At 43.6% G+C, this 14778-nt stretch overlaps 1 protein-coding gene and 1 pseudogene across 1 annotated transcript; both read right to left on the minus strand.

Moving 5' to 3' along the window:
• Window positions 1-2449: 2449 nt before the first annotated feature.
• LOC120782184 lies at window positions 2450-3843 on the minus strand. The gene is made up of 3 exons (XM_040114326.1): window positions 3308-3843; window positions 3067-3248; window positions 2450-3001 (listed from the first exon to the last, which is right to left on the minus strand). Exons 1-3 carry the CDS (start codon window positions 3753-3755, stop codon window positions 2696-2698), a joined length of 936 nt encoding a protein of 311 aa, XP_039970260.1. The 5' UTR covers window positions 3756-3843; the 3' UTR covers window positions 2450-2695.
• Window positions 3844-11526: 7683 nt separating this feature from the next.
• Window positions 11527-12105, minus strand: LOC120766883 (annotated as a pseudogene).
• Between the last annotated feature and the right edge of the window lie 2673 nt (window positions 12106-14778).

Genomic DNA, 14778 nt, shown 5'->3' on the forward strand with positions numbered 1-14778 from the left:
AAGAAATTGTTTACATCGGACAAACTGTAGCACATCGTATAGTTGTGATACAAAATGATAGATCAAACTTAATTCATTTATTGAAAATATTTTTCTTTGACAAGGTATCTTCACGAATTAGGCATAGATTATCATCTAGGCAATCGCTACTATTTCTGAATATATTATCTAGATCGAGCAACTATAGCATATAGCTGCCATATAAACTGACTTTTACCTGTGAAGGGTATTATAGCTTCGGTGCAGCCGCTGTTGACATTTTTCTTTTTGTTAGATCCTATCTTTAAGCAAATTGTATATTTTCTTAGAACTGAAAAAAAAACTGAAAAAAAGTTGAAACGAATGCTTGTTTTTTCTGATTGTCGTGGGGAATAACTTGGACTACAATTAACGTCTTTATAATCACAAAGTCTTGATTCGTTGGTCTAGAAATATAAAAGGTAGCCCCAGTGTTATGCTTATCCTTTTGTAGTACGATAAATGACGGAACGATAATTTATAAGAACAGTTATGCAATCCTCAGCTGCGAAAGGATGTACTTGTATACTCGTAAATTGAAAATGAGCTACTGCGCCAGAATAACTTATTGCTGCTAACAATTTAAGTAACTTAAAGCCGCACAAGTGGCAAGATAAACGCCTGCTACAACTTTTTGATTACGTGGATTGTTTGGAATTTTGCTCCATTCAGGGTAAGAAACAGCATAACTGCTAAAGATTGGGTTGAGAAGGGATGAGGTCAGTGTTAATTTTATTTTATGCTTAAGCAAATGTAATAAAAAGCAACAAATGCGGCTACTTTCATTATATAAGTTGCCCATAAATTTGATCGCGAAAAAGGTTCCAATGTGTTGGTTGACTGTGGTACAGCACAGTAATCGGGATTTACTGTGCAGATACAAAGGTCGGGGATATTGCGTATGACAGAGAAATTAAAAATGGTAAATTACAAGAATGTTTTGTGCAAATGAAGACGTTGTGAAGCCAACATGTTCATAATTAGGGATGACGGTTTGCATGAAGTAATTTAGCTCGAACTCGCTGGGATGCTTCGTTTTTGACGCTGATATTTTAAGTACACAAGATTAATTTGATTATCCAAGTCATACGGCGCTGAGTATTGTGCAAGCATGAATAGAAAAAATAAAAAGAAGGGCACGAGTATTGTCCGCTCTAGAAAGGTGGACACGCTGATGATAAACAAGTCGAAAACTTTTGATTAATAGCCATTCTTTTGAAAACGTTAGTACTATTTTTGGGTCTATTATATGTATTTGGTCTAAAATAGGTAAACATCAAGAGAATTTTAAGCTTTTTTCGTATGCAATTCCTTCGAAGTTTGCTAAGCAACTTTCAGTTAAAAAGGTCTTATCAGTAAAATAAGCGTACAATTAAAGGTAATGGTTTTGACGGCCCTAAAGTAGGAGCTTATTATGCTTGTAGAAACTAGAAGCAGAAAAATTATTTTAAGCCATCATAAGACATCATGTATATACATACATTAAAGTCTATTAATTTATTTCAATGTTCAATTCGCAACAAATTAATTCGGTTTTTATTCATATGTATAATCGAATTCCTAACATTTGTTGAATTGCACTGTATTTTTCAAGAAGCCGGACCGAATTGTGGTTACTTATTAGTAGCAAACCAGAGGACCTTGATAGGGTACATGTAAAACTAAAAGAATTGTATCGAACCCGAAAAAAGTGGGGTACAATCAATTTATCTATGTAAAAGACATCCAAAATCCAAAGAAATTTTTTAGGGCTATTCTGAATTACTTTTGTGCCAAACTGTTGCTATGGTAGTATTCCATCTTAAAGATAGTTTCTTGAAATTAGTCAACGGCGACCTAACAAATATAAAATCAATTTTTGTGAGAAACAAATAAAAACAAGGAAAAACTTTAACTTCGGTTGCATCGAATCTATCATATCCTTCGCGAATACAAAAGATTCCCTAGAAGTAATTGATTTCGATCACTCAGTTTGCGGTTCGATATCGGTGCTTCCGACAAATGAGTTGCTTCTTGGGGAAATGTGTACAAAGTTCCAGACCGATATCTCAATAACTAAGGGATTAATTCAGGTATATACAGACAAACGGGCAGACAGAAAAATACCTTACTGATGGTTTCATGAGAAGTCCAAACAATATAAGGTGTTCAAAATTACTCTTTTGGAAACTTTTATATTTCTAGTCGCCTGGAATTCCAAACTATGACGCGGGCGTCTAAAATCGAATTATATATTATATAAGTTATATTAAACTTATTTGTATTATAATCTAAACTAAGATCAGCTTAGTATGATACTTATGTAATTTCGAATTTCAAGCGTAGTACACGAATGGTAAGTAAAGATGATGATAGAGAGAGTGCACCATTAATACACGGTTAACAAATTTCATCAGTAATTTTAAATTTGTTTTATTATGTTTCATTCTTTAACGAGGTTGCCATATGCACTAATAATAGATATTAACAATTTTTGTACACGTAAGTAATAAATAATATTTTCTAGTATCTTCTTGTTAGATTTTCATGTTTTGTTCAATAAATAATTTCTTTGGAAACGGGTGCCGTCTTTAAGCCTAAGTAAAAAAACAATAAATAAAGGCGATGCGTAGTCGTCGATTTCCATTCGATAGAATGATTCGAAATTACTTTCACCTAGGTGAGAGTATGCATATATTTAAGATTGCCTTTGACCAGCGAAAGCCATATCTTGTGCGTCTTGTGGCTCTTGAGACGAACGCGCCCAAGCATGCGGATCCCATGCGGGCGAAGGATGTTCGAAGTGCTCGACATGTTCGACATGTGCTGGCAAATCCAAGTGGTGATCGACGTGATGGTCCACATGGTGAGGCACGATATCAATGTGATGGGGTACAATGTGTTCGACATGATGGGGGAAGTGTTCGATGTGGTGTGGAATATGTTCAATGTGTTCTACATGTTCGACATGATGAGGATAATGAACTACTTCGTAATTAATAATCTGCAGGGAAAGATGATTTAAATAATAATTAGAATACGACAAGAGTACGCGAGATAAATTTTTACCTTTGGTTTGGCAATTTTAAACACAACCAAAGCGCCAGACAACACCAATGATAGTAGACCCAAAGTCATGGCTTTCCAGGTCTTGAGCGCGATCAAAGCCAAAGCGAGTGGCACCAAGACAGTGGTCTTCAATTTCAAACCGATAAGGAAGGGCAACAATACTTTACGAACCATGCCGCGACCTTAGAAACAGCAAAACATTATCACAACTTTCAATTTCACAATTTATAGCAAGGCTTACCTTGGTTTGGATCACGTTCCGCTAATGGTACAACAGAATCTTTTGTCAGGGCGTTGCTAAACAAAAAGTCCGGTACGTATGAGCGTGCTTCCTCGGTGCTGAAGAATTCAGGCGCCCGAACGCGCAGGGCATGAGTGGCCAAGAAGTTGTCGATATCGTTGAATAATTGTTCTTGTGCATTGTAGGAGCGTTGTTGTATTGGCTGTACTTTAGTAGTGCGTACAATAGACAACTTGTCGGTGATTTGGATTTCATCTTGTTGAAGTGCCTGATTGAACCACTGCATGGCTTTCGGCTGCACACAGCTTGTGCTGAAGTCCTTCAAGCAGCTGTTGTACATATCGAACGCCAGATCGGTGGCAGAGCTTGTGGGAGCCATTTGCGTGGTCCCAGCGTATGTAGCGCTAGCGGTTAGCGCCACCACAAACACAATCGCGAACATCCTCATCCTCGTCGTAGTTGTTTGTCACCCTTCGCGACTGATCAAAATATGCTGCTTGGCTGAATGTGTTTCCTGTTGTTGTGGGTGCGTCTTTTCGCACAGACAATCCAAGCGGGTATGTAAATGGCGCCTTAGCTGTTTGTGGTTTTTATACGACATCGTACATTTTATCAATTAAAATGCATGTTGTCATCGAAAACAATAGTCGCTGCTGTCGCTGAAAATGGTTGGCATTGCACCTGGTCCGTTCTCTCTGGTCTCAGCAACTTTCCTTCATGCCAGCGCTCTCCTCGGACCGTTTCTTTTAGCAGTCTTCGTTTGTATTTTCATTATTTGTTTTGATCTAATATCCGCAAGCGCAAATTAAGTACAATTAACCAATGGCCGAACATTTGTAATTTCACTAGCATAGCAATTCGATGAGTACGAAGTGATGAATGAATTGTTAACAGATTTTAGGCAACACACATTCAAGTAGTTTAGTTTTTAAGATTCATGCTAGGTCCTAATAATGCCATAATCAATGGTTTGTGATTCTGGGGGAATCAATTTATTTTTTTCGAAATATTTTCAATGCAATCTGACATCAGGCTTAATGTTGATTGATTTATCTACATGTATGTATAGACAAAAGAGATATATAATATATATCGGAGTATATTTATATATATGTATATATGTACTTATATAATAATAGGTTGTCAAAAAAGTCTTGCGGTATTTTCGCTAATTGGCGCTGAAAGCGCGTAGTTCTAGTTTTATTCGTCGCACCGAGTCATGCTATACCTTTTTGGAAAGCTCATTTCACGCGCTAACACGTGTTTGATTGATTGCCGTATCTCAAGCCGTCAATAAAATTTGTGCAGTTTATGGACCCAATACAGTTTCCATTTCCACCACACAACGATGGTTTCAATGTTTTCGTTCTGGTGTAGAGGTGGTCCAAGATGCGCTACGCTATTTATATATTTTAGGCACAAAGGTGCACTGTTATGAGTAAAACATGCTCTGTACTTTTTATTGAGATAACTCAAACATTGGCCGATATATCTAGCATAAAGTCACCTGAAAGTTCGAAAAATTTTATATTAGTTATATGAGGGCTCAGGGAAGTATTGACCTATTCAAGCGATTTTTAACATACAGACATACCATTGTCAGAGACGTACTATCCCTGAATTTCAATTATATATCTCACACATTGACCGATATTTTCGATCAAAAGTCAACTATAGGTACTGGGATACAAATATTCGGTACCTAAGGGCTTAAACAGTTTTTAAGGATTTGATTAATTTTTGATCCGTTATATTAATTGCTTCTTGTTTTGTGTGCTGAAAGGTAAAAGAGTCGGATTTTAACTTTTCCCATCGTCCTGATCATTTATGTATAACCCTATATCTATCTCGATGATATATAATCCTAATTGGAAGTGGCTGCACTTCTAAATATCTACCTAAAATATTTGTATTTCCCTAACGAATGTTTGCCTTAAAACGAATACAATGTTGGCAAACTATTGGCTTGACTTAGCCCCACAAGAAATAGTTTAATGGCGTCAAAGCGCAGGACCGAGGCGGCCAATTGACTGAGCCATTTCGTGAATAACACATTCACCAATCAATAATGAAATCAAATCGATTATGACCTTCGCTGTGGTGCCGTCCTGTTGAAACCACATATTCTCCGAGTCCATATCATCCAATTCGGTCCGAAAATATTTGGTTATGACGCCGTCGGCTCATAAACCGTACCAAACCTTAATTTTTTCGCGTTGCAATAGTGACTCGTGGAGTAGGTGCTGCCAACTAATAATGCATATTTTGCTTATTGACGAAGCCATTCAGCCAGAAATGAGCCACATCACTAAAGATGATTTTTCGATGAAAAACCGGATAGTTTTCAAGTTTTTGTTCAGCCCAATTCACAAACATACGACGATTCTTCATCAAACGGCTTCAGTTAGTGCGTCAATTTGATCTTGTAAGGATGTAGGTCAATATCATTTTTGCAAATTTCGTCACAACGACGTGTGAGATACTGATTTAGATCTTTCTCAATTGATGCACTAGCGGCAGCAATATTCTCGACAGTACGGGCACTTCTTTGCCTCATTGTGTATTGTGCCTGTGGATTCTAATTTTTCTATTAGACGCACAATTGCTGATCTGACAGGACGATTATGACGACCATAAATTGGCACTAAAAGTTGAGGCCACTGACTCCAAATTTCGCTAGTAAATTATAATAACTTTGACTCCTTGTCGGATCGTATATCTTTCCATGATGAAATGGGAAACCTTACTGAAGAGAAATGTCAAAAGAGCGGAAAAAAATATGGGATCGTTTGCTGTTGCTATCGGCCTACTTTTGTAGCGTATTTATTGAAAAACCGTTATTACAATTTGATAATAGGATAAGATGAACCTCAACCAGGCCCTTCCCAACTGTCAACTAAAAGTTTTTTATGTAATAATGCTAATACATTCTTATTAAGTGGTTATAAAATTTTGTTGTTATATTACAGTAAATCGATTTTAAATTCAAGCGAATATCGTTCATGCAAACAGGTATAATCATGAAGCTATTGACTCTCCCACATTAAAGCGCGGAAATGGCCATCATAAACGCTAACCGTTAAATAAAATTGAAATTTAAACTCACTGATAATCGTAAATGTGTGGAGTGTAAATGAAGCTATGTACGTATATGACTTTGATAGCATTCGTTGCGATGGAGATTATGTTTTCCAGTAAACGAATAAGTCTACAAGGTGCGTTCCAAAGTAAACAGGACTTTCAAAAAAACAGAACAAATATTTTTTTCGTCAAAATCAGTTAATTTTATTCAAAATAGTCTCCTTCTGCCAACTTTCATCTTCGCGATATTCGGGCCGAACACGTCGAATACGGCGCACCAAACGCTTCAAAACACCAAGGTAGAATTCCGCATTAACGTTTTAGCTTGGTGGAACAAATTCTTTGTGGACAATACCCTTGGAATCATAAAAACAAATCAACGTTGCCTTTACTTTTGATTTCTCGATGCGCGATTGTTTGGGTTTCGGCTGATCGTCATTTATGTCCTCACGACCACTTTGAAAACGTTGAAACCACTCGGGCACTCTGCTACGGGATAGGCAATCATTGCCATAAAATTTTTTTATCAATTGAAACGTTTCGGTAAAAGTTTTACTAATTTTAAAACAAAATTTAGTTTTAGCTCTTTGTTCGAAGCTCATTTTTGCACCGATAACACAAACATACTGACACTTAAAACGCAATAACCTGTTTACTTTGGAAAACACCTTGTATACTCAAGTATATAGAAATGTTTGTATAAACCATATACTTATGTATGTATGTCAAAATGGCAAGTAAGGGCAGTAAGCCATTAGAACCCTAGAAGAATTTTTATACACTTGCAACATTGCTAAAGTGTATAGAACTGTAATGTGGCATAGGGAATCGCAGAAGTAAGGGACATATGTGCGGTAGTTTATATATACTTGCATTCGGAACCATTCAGAACAAATCCCTTTAACAAAGTGCGATAAATCAGTAACAAAACACTAAACACAACAGAGACATTAAAGTTTACTCCCGAAACGGTATGAGAGCGCTTAATAGGAAGCTGGTATCAAATTCTGTATATAAGATTATTAGTACTCGTATAATAGGTTGCCAAAAAAGTCTTGCGGTATTTTCGCTAGTTGGCGCTGAAAGCGCGTAGTTCTAGTTTTATTCGTCGCATCGGGTCATGCTATACCTTTTTGGAAAGCTCATTTCACGCGCTAACACGTGTTTGATTGATTGTCGTTTCTTTTAGGTCGTTCGTGAGTTATAGCGTCGCAAACATGGAGCAAAATAAAGAGAAAATACGGCATATTTTACAGTATTACTACGATAAAGGCAAAAATGCATCTCAAGCCGCCAATAAAATTTGTGCAGTTTATGGACCCAATACAGTTTCCATTTCCACTGCACAACGATGGTTTCAACGTTTTCGTTCTGGTGTAGAGGTGGTCGAAGATGCGCCACGCTTCGGAAGGCCTGCCGTCGAAAATTGCGATAAAATCGCTGAATTGGTCGAAAGAGACCGGCATAGTAGCAGCCGTAGCATCGGTCAAGAGCTGGGCATGAGTCATCAAAAATTCATTTCAATTTCAATAAAAAAAAAATTCAATAAAAATACCGCAAGACTTTTTTGACAACCCATTATTTCTATGTTATAGTCCGAAAAATGACGAAATCGGAATACAACATTTTAATTCTTTCGCAACATGTTTTGATATAAAGTTTTGTCAGCACCTGAAATAATTTCTTGTACTCTGATTACCGCAATTTGCAATAGTATAGTCTTTTTAGTTTTAGTTTAGTGTTTTGAAAATGTCTAAATACGAATCCCTAAAAAGTTCGATAACTCCGTAAATAAATCCGTCAGATACACCATGAGCTCATATCAAAACTGGACAATGGGCGCGGTACTGCTCATATTTAGTTGAAAAACCAAAGTTCGAAACCTTCTCAAACAAATGTGGCATTATTCTTATATCACAGAGTGAAAATGGGCGAAATCGGATACAACCACACCCATTTTCCTCACAAAAAAATTCTAAATTCCATCCAACTCTATCACTATCCAGTACACAAATCAAGCACCAATGAATATATTAGGTTATTGATTGATTGATTAATATGAGGAATGCACTGCGACCTTTGGTCTATTGTGCCCTCTCCTAACTTACATAGACTCACCTAGCCCCAGCGCATCGATGAAGTTCAGTAGCCTTCTGGGCGCTAGTGAGGCTATGCTATCCCTGTCCGGAAGCACTGCTCCGAGGGCCTTAGTCCTGCGTCTACAGACTGCTGCGCAGTCAATCAGCAGGTGCTCCGGGGTTTCAGGCTCCAGGTCGCAGAACCGGCAGTTAATGCAAGAGGATAGGCCCATGTTATACAGGTGCCTATTCAGCTTACAGTGGCCGGTATACCATGCGACCAGCAGCCTGAGTTTGTTCCTTGGAAGGTTAATTATAACCTTGAACCTGCTTAGATTGTATCCTCTCATTAGCAGTTTGGCATGTCTCATACCACGCGTTTGCCGCCAATGCTCCTCTCTGCCCACTCCTTCTTCCATGCGAAGTAGCTCCTTTATGGTGTGTGGACCTACCCCAATAAAGGGTTCCGGTCCCACCATCTTGGTGGAGGCTGCGGAGCGGGCTAGCTCATCCGCCAGTTCATTGCCGGCTATACCTCTGTGACCGGGCACCCAGATTAGGTGTACCTGGTTACGTTCTGCAAGGCTATTCAGCCTCTCCCTGCACTCCTGCACTAATAGCGATTTGATTTCGTAGGAAGTGATCGCTTTTAGCGCCGCTTGGCTATCACTGAGAATGGCTATTCTCTCATTGCGATAGTTGCGGTGGAGGTTTATTTCTATACACCGACTTATGGCATAAACTTCTGCCTGGAAAATGCTCGGGAACTCTCCCATGGGTATGGAGAGCTTAGTGCGTGGGCCAGCAATCCCCGCACCGATCCCCTCCGACATTTTTGATCCGTCGGTGTACCACCTTAGCGTACTATTCCTCAGCATCAGTTCGAGGTTGGACTCATTCCACTCATCCTTGCTGCCGAGGGTGACCTTAAACTTTCTCTTAAAGTTAACTATTTTGGTAGTGCTGTCCTCGGGAGGAGGGCTGATGGTACATCGCCACTTATCTTTTCCATCCTCTGGGACGAGATTACTCTACCTTTGCCCCACCCTCTGCCGTTAATTGCAGAATTGTGTGCTTGGCTACCTGACCGATAACCAAGTGAAGCGGAGTAAGCTCCGTCAGAGCCTCCAGTGCTGCCGTTGGACAGGTGCGCATTGCGCCCGTCATGCAGACACAGGCTAGCCGTTGCAGCTTCGATAGCTTGGTCCTAACCGAAGTCTGCGACGCTATTGAGGCCCAGGCTACCGCCCCATATGTGATTATAGGTCGCACTATCATGGTGTACAACCACCTGAGGATCCTTGGCTTACAGCCCCAGGATTTGCCCGCCAGCCGGTTGCACACCATTAAAGCTTTTGTTGCCTTGACCAGGGTCAGGTTTACATGCTGATTCCACCGCAACGAAGAGTCTAGCATTAACCCTAGGTATTTGACACTTCTGGTCATTCCTATCTCTCTGCCCCCAAGTGTAAGGTTCCTGAGACCGGGTAGGGACCTGCGTCTCGTAAACGGGACTACGGTCGTCTTAGAGGGATTGATGTTTAATTCAACCTCTTTACACCACATCTTCGCCAGGTTTAGACCTCTTTGTATTAGGTCACAGAGAGTGTCTTCGTATTTGCCTCTTGCTATAATTACAATGTCGTCCGCATACCCTTGGCAGCGGATCCCATTGTTTGTTAGCAGTACTAACAGGTCGTCTACAACTAGACTCCATAGCAGGGGTGATAACACACCTCCCTGTGGGCAGCCTCTTGTTGTGCCAAGACGAATCCTTTTGTCACCTACTGTGGTTTCAGCAACTCTGGTACGCAACACAGATTCAATCCATCTGCGCACCGGTGCTGCCACATTCCTTTTCTCCAATGCCTTGGCTACACTTTTATGAGATGTGTTGTCAAAGGCACCTTCGATGTCCAAGAACGCGCAAAGCATCACCTCTCCATGCTCCAGTGAACTCTCTATTTCAGAGGTTATCTGGTACAGAGCAGTGTTAGTGGATCTACCCGCTCTGTAGGCGTGCTGAGCCGCATGCAGGGGTGCTCTCTTCAGCGCTGTTGACCTTATTTCATTGTCCACGATCTTCTCCATGGTTTTTAGTAGGAAAGACGTTAGACTGATTGGCCTGAAGGATTTCGCCAATGAGTAGTCCTTCCTACCCACCTTGGGTATAAAGATCACCTTCGCTGTCCTCCATACTTCAGGGATGTACGCCAGTGCGAGGCTTTCCTCAGCAGCCGAATCAGGTGAGGCAGTAAATGCTGCTCCCCCTGTTGTAACAGCGCTGGAAAAATACCATCCACTCCCGGAGACTTGAATCTCTCAAACGAGGCCATTGCCCACCGGATCGAGTCCGCCGTAAAAGCCGTTTGGCGGTACTCCAATCCTCGCGGGTTGGCCTGTGCTCGATCGCAGGGAGACACTGGTCTTCCCGAACCGTCTCCGGGAAGTGCGCCCGCAGGAGCTCCGTCGCTCTGTCCTCTGCGCTGGTCGTGAATGTCCCATCACCTCTTTTGATTGCTACTACTGCGTCGTTGGTGCCTTTCGCCAGAGCTTTATGCAGCCGGGCTGCCTCTGGCGTTGAGGTAACGTTCTCGCAGAATCTCCTGAAGCTAGCCTGCTTTGCAGACCTGATCTCCTTATTGTATAAAGTGAGATAGCTCCTATATTCCTCCCAGACCCCCGTACGCTTCGCTTTGTTGAATAGTCTGCGTACTTTTTTACGGAGGTCTGATAGTTTCCTGGACCACCAGAGACTGTTTCGCCTTTCTGTGGTCACTTGTAGGGGGCAGCTGCCATGATAAGCGTTAATGACAGACTCGTTTAGCTTAGATAGCCTAAACTCCAAGCCCGGGCCTGACACGCTGTTATCGGTCTGCTCCCCTGCCCAATTCCTCACCTAGTGTAACCCTGAAGGCGTCCCAGTCCGCCTTCCGAGGGTTGCGTCTTGGGAGGAGTTTTCTGACCTCTGCCTTTAGCGTGAACCTCAAAATCCTGTGGTCTGACATGGAGGGCTCCGTAGAAACCCTCCATTGCGAGACCAATCCATTTGCAGGCTCATTACTCAAGGTGAGGTCCAACACCTCCTCCTGTTAATGGTTACGAAAGTGGGTTCACACCCTACATTTTCAATCTCTAAATTGCTTCCTAAAACATATTCTAATAGGGACTCACCTCTCGCGTTGCAGTCAGTGCTGCCCCATTCTGTGTGGTGAGCGTTAGCATCGCAGCCGATGACGAGGGGGAGCTTGTGCCGTTTGCAGTGCTCTACCAGCCTTTCCACCGCCTCCGGGGCGCCGTTGCTGTCTCTCCCGGAAAGTATGCTGAGGCCAGGACGAAGTCTTTGCCTTCAGTATCCCTGGCCTGTACCGCCACCAAGTCCTGTGTCAGAAACTCTGAAATGCAAAAGAAATCAATATTGCTTCTGACAACTATACACGTCCTAGGCCTCTCACCAGAGAGGTCCCAGATTACCTTATTTGCCTCCGTCTTGAGGCCCTTTATCTCCCCCTTATATATCCAAGGCTCTTGGATCAGCAGTGCGCCCAGTTTCTCCGCAGTGAACCTGCCTGCAATGACAGCCGAGGCTGCCGCCGCATGATGCAGGTTCAATTGCGCAATTTCTATGACGCCGACCATCATAGAGTGGGCTCGAGGAGGGAGAGATCCTCTACCCCGCCGTCAAGCGCACTGCTGCCCATTGGGCCTCCTAGTCCGTCTAGGAGCTCCTGCGTTGAGGGTAGCTTCGTGCTCCGGTCATCCGCGGGGACATCAGTGGTCGTTGCTGGCCCTGCCTGTCCGGACTTGCTCCCGCAGGGCTGCTCCGACAACTCGTCCACCTCCATTTTTGTTTCCTCCGGGGCGGACTCAGGCACTGCCTGATTGTCGACGCCCTTGTCCTGAAGAGTCTCAGGCGCTTTAGCTTCCCTGCTCGCGGTGTCAGCAGGTTTGTAGGGCCGCATGACGACCGTGCTATACCTGTAAAACAGGCGGAAGCTCGCGGCCCGGACATACTTGTATGACTCATCGTTGATGTAGAGGTGCAACCTCCATCCCTCGATGTCACCTAGCTTCTCCTTCTTGCTGCTTGCAACACACCAGGACGAGATACTGAGTCCCCGGTTCTGGTTCCTCACCAGGTTTAGGGCGTGCTCGTATGTCCTGTCACCGCTCCGAGGGAGGAACATCGTCATGCTGTGCATGATTGGCACATCCTCCTCCCTCTTCACGCAGAGGACAGGGCCCGTCCAGCCTTCCAACTTTGGAGCATGCTCCCTCAGCCAGTCGGCGGACGACTCGTCCAGGCAGTCTACCTGCATCATGCCTCCTCTGAAATCGATGCCTAGGAAGGACGCCGTGTATTCCTCTCCTTTGGACGCCTCGTCTATCAGGATGTCTTGAAGCACGGTGAGCTCCTCCGGTTTCAGCGACTCCGCCGGGTATTTGAAAGGCAGGACAGCCATGCGGACGCCTCTGACAGCATCCGCATACCCGCGCCGCCCTTCCCCCACCCGGTGAGGAGCCGGTCCAAATGGTTGGCCCCCGGCTGCCTTTGTATCCGTGCCTCGCACCCTTTTGGATCGGGGGGGCTCCTGCGGCGTGATTTGGCCGCTCTTTCTTTTTCCGGCTTGAGCGAACGTGCCCGCGGGCATTGCCCTGCTGTCGCCTCGCCTTACGGTCCGAGCTGTGCTGACCTGGCCGCGGTTGCTGATACCGCTGCCTTGCGCGCGAGCTGGCACGTTGCTGTTGTTGCCTTTTGCCGGAGACGCGTCGTTCTTTTGGCCCTTGCTCCTCGCTAGAGCCTCCGCTGCCTCCGGGGATTTCCCTTCACGGAGGTGCCGTAGGTACCACTTCATGGTGGACCCACTCATGCCTTTCCTGTGAGGGTCATCGCACCCGCCGGGTTGGCCACCTTCAGGGAGGGGGCGTTGCCCACCTCTTCTGCGCCTTCTCCTCCTTCTCCCTCTTGCGGCGTCAGGCTCTGCCTGATGGGGTCCGCTCAAGGCAGACCCACTACACCTGTCGGTGGGGGTCTTGGTGTCCTTAGTTGGTAATGCAGGGGCACCCGGCGTTGCCACCAGTTGCGCTCCGCTGCAGGAGGGCACGTCATCCTCATCCTCCCTGGCGTGCTCCTCAAACAGCGAACGCTCCTCTGGCGAAAGAGCGTCGAGGAAGCTAAACTTCCGCCTAGCCCCTCGACCCCCCGCACCTTCCGCTGCCTCGAACTCCTTCTTCGTATCAGCTGCCGTAGTCCTTCGTCGTTGCCCTTGTTCGTCATCAGGTTTAGTGCTTGTGTTTGTTTTGTTGTTGTTGCTCATTCTGATTTTCGACCCTTAGCTCAAACAGGGTGAGCTGTCGGGTCTATGTACTATAAGGGGAACTAAGAGGTCCGCCACGCCAGAGCCCCTTGACGCGGTAAGGCCACCGTTACTTCCCAATTCGGCCCGGTGTTGGGAAGGCTCCGTTATAATACAGCCACATTAACCTCCCGGCTGCAAAGTTCCAATGGGCACGGGAGTCGCATAACACCCTGGATTAGGAGGTGGTAGCTCTTGGTTGACGCACGCATGCGGCATCCGACATCCCGCGTGGTCCGTGCTTAACAGCACCAACCGCACAGGATTGGGGGGCGCCGGTATGCCTTGCGCCTAAGCCCCTGCACCGCGGCAAGGTGCCTAACAACGCAGAGGCAAAAGGTTATGCTAAGAGGTCAATCCCAACACGGATCTCAGTTGGACAGCTTAGAACTCTTGTCCATTTTGGTACCTAAAATCTTCTATATACTGGATCATAAAACACTTAAAAATCCACAAAGCACCTTGAGCGTATTACAAATTTGTTGTGACGGCTAATCTCAGTTTTGGCTATGTAAGACTACCGATATGTTAGAGTACAAAGAGACTTACCATAGTTGATGGTATACCACACTTTTTAGTTTTCAATTAACACTGCATTGTGGAGTTGTACTCCGGTATAAAAATATGAAATTATAACTAGCTTTTTATTGAAGAAATAAAAGAGTTGAGCGGGTGGTATAACGCGGTAATCAAACCTTTCCCTTCATACCCCTGTGGGAAAACAGAAACGATTTACTTGATTATAAATTACTTCATTAAAATTTAATAATTGAGACCATTAATCTTTAAGGCGCATATCATTAAAAACATTAAGGCATCGTAAGAACATTCCAAAGCCAGTATTATGAGTTTTACCTTACCTTAAATATAATGGATCACCAAATTATCTTTCTTTAAAATTATGGAACGCATACAAATAACAATTAACATAGAAAGTCGTGTGGATATAAATAAA

The sequence above is a fragment of the Bactrocera tryoni genome, chromosome 1 (genome assembly GCF_016617805.1).
Source record: "Bactrocera tryoni isolate S06 chromosome 1, CSIRO_BtryS06_freeze2, whole genome shotgun sequence".
NCBI classification, from domain to species: domain Eukaryota; kingdom Metazoa; phylum Arthropoda; class Insecta; order Diptera; family Tephritidae; genus Bactrocera; species Bactrocera tryoni.

Excerpts from the sequence above, each read along its gene's own strand:
- LOC120782184 (XM_040114326.1), bottom strand. The coding sequence starts at position 3,755 with ATGAGGATGTTCGCGATTGTGTTTGTGGTGGCGCTAACCGCTAGCGCT. Across the intron at positions 3,249-3,307 it reads GGAACGTGATCCAAACCAAG|GTCGCGGCATGGTTCGTAAA; the intron begins GTAAGCCTTGCT and ends GCTGTTTCTAAG. Across the intron at positions 3,002-3,066 it reads TTAAAATTGCCAAACCAAAG|ATTATTAATTACGAAGTAGT; the intron begins GTAAAAATTTAT and ends CTTTCCCTGCAG.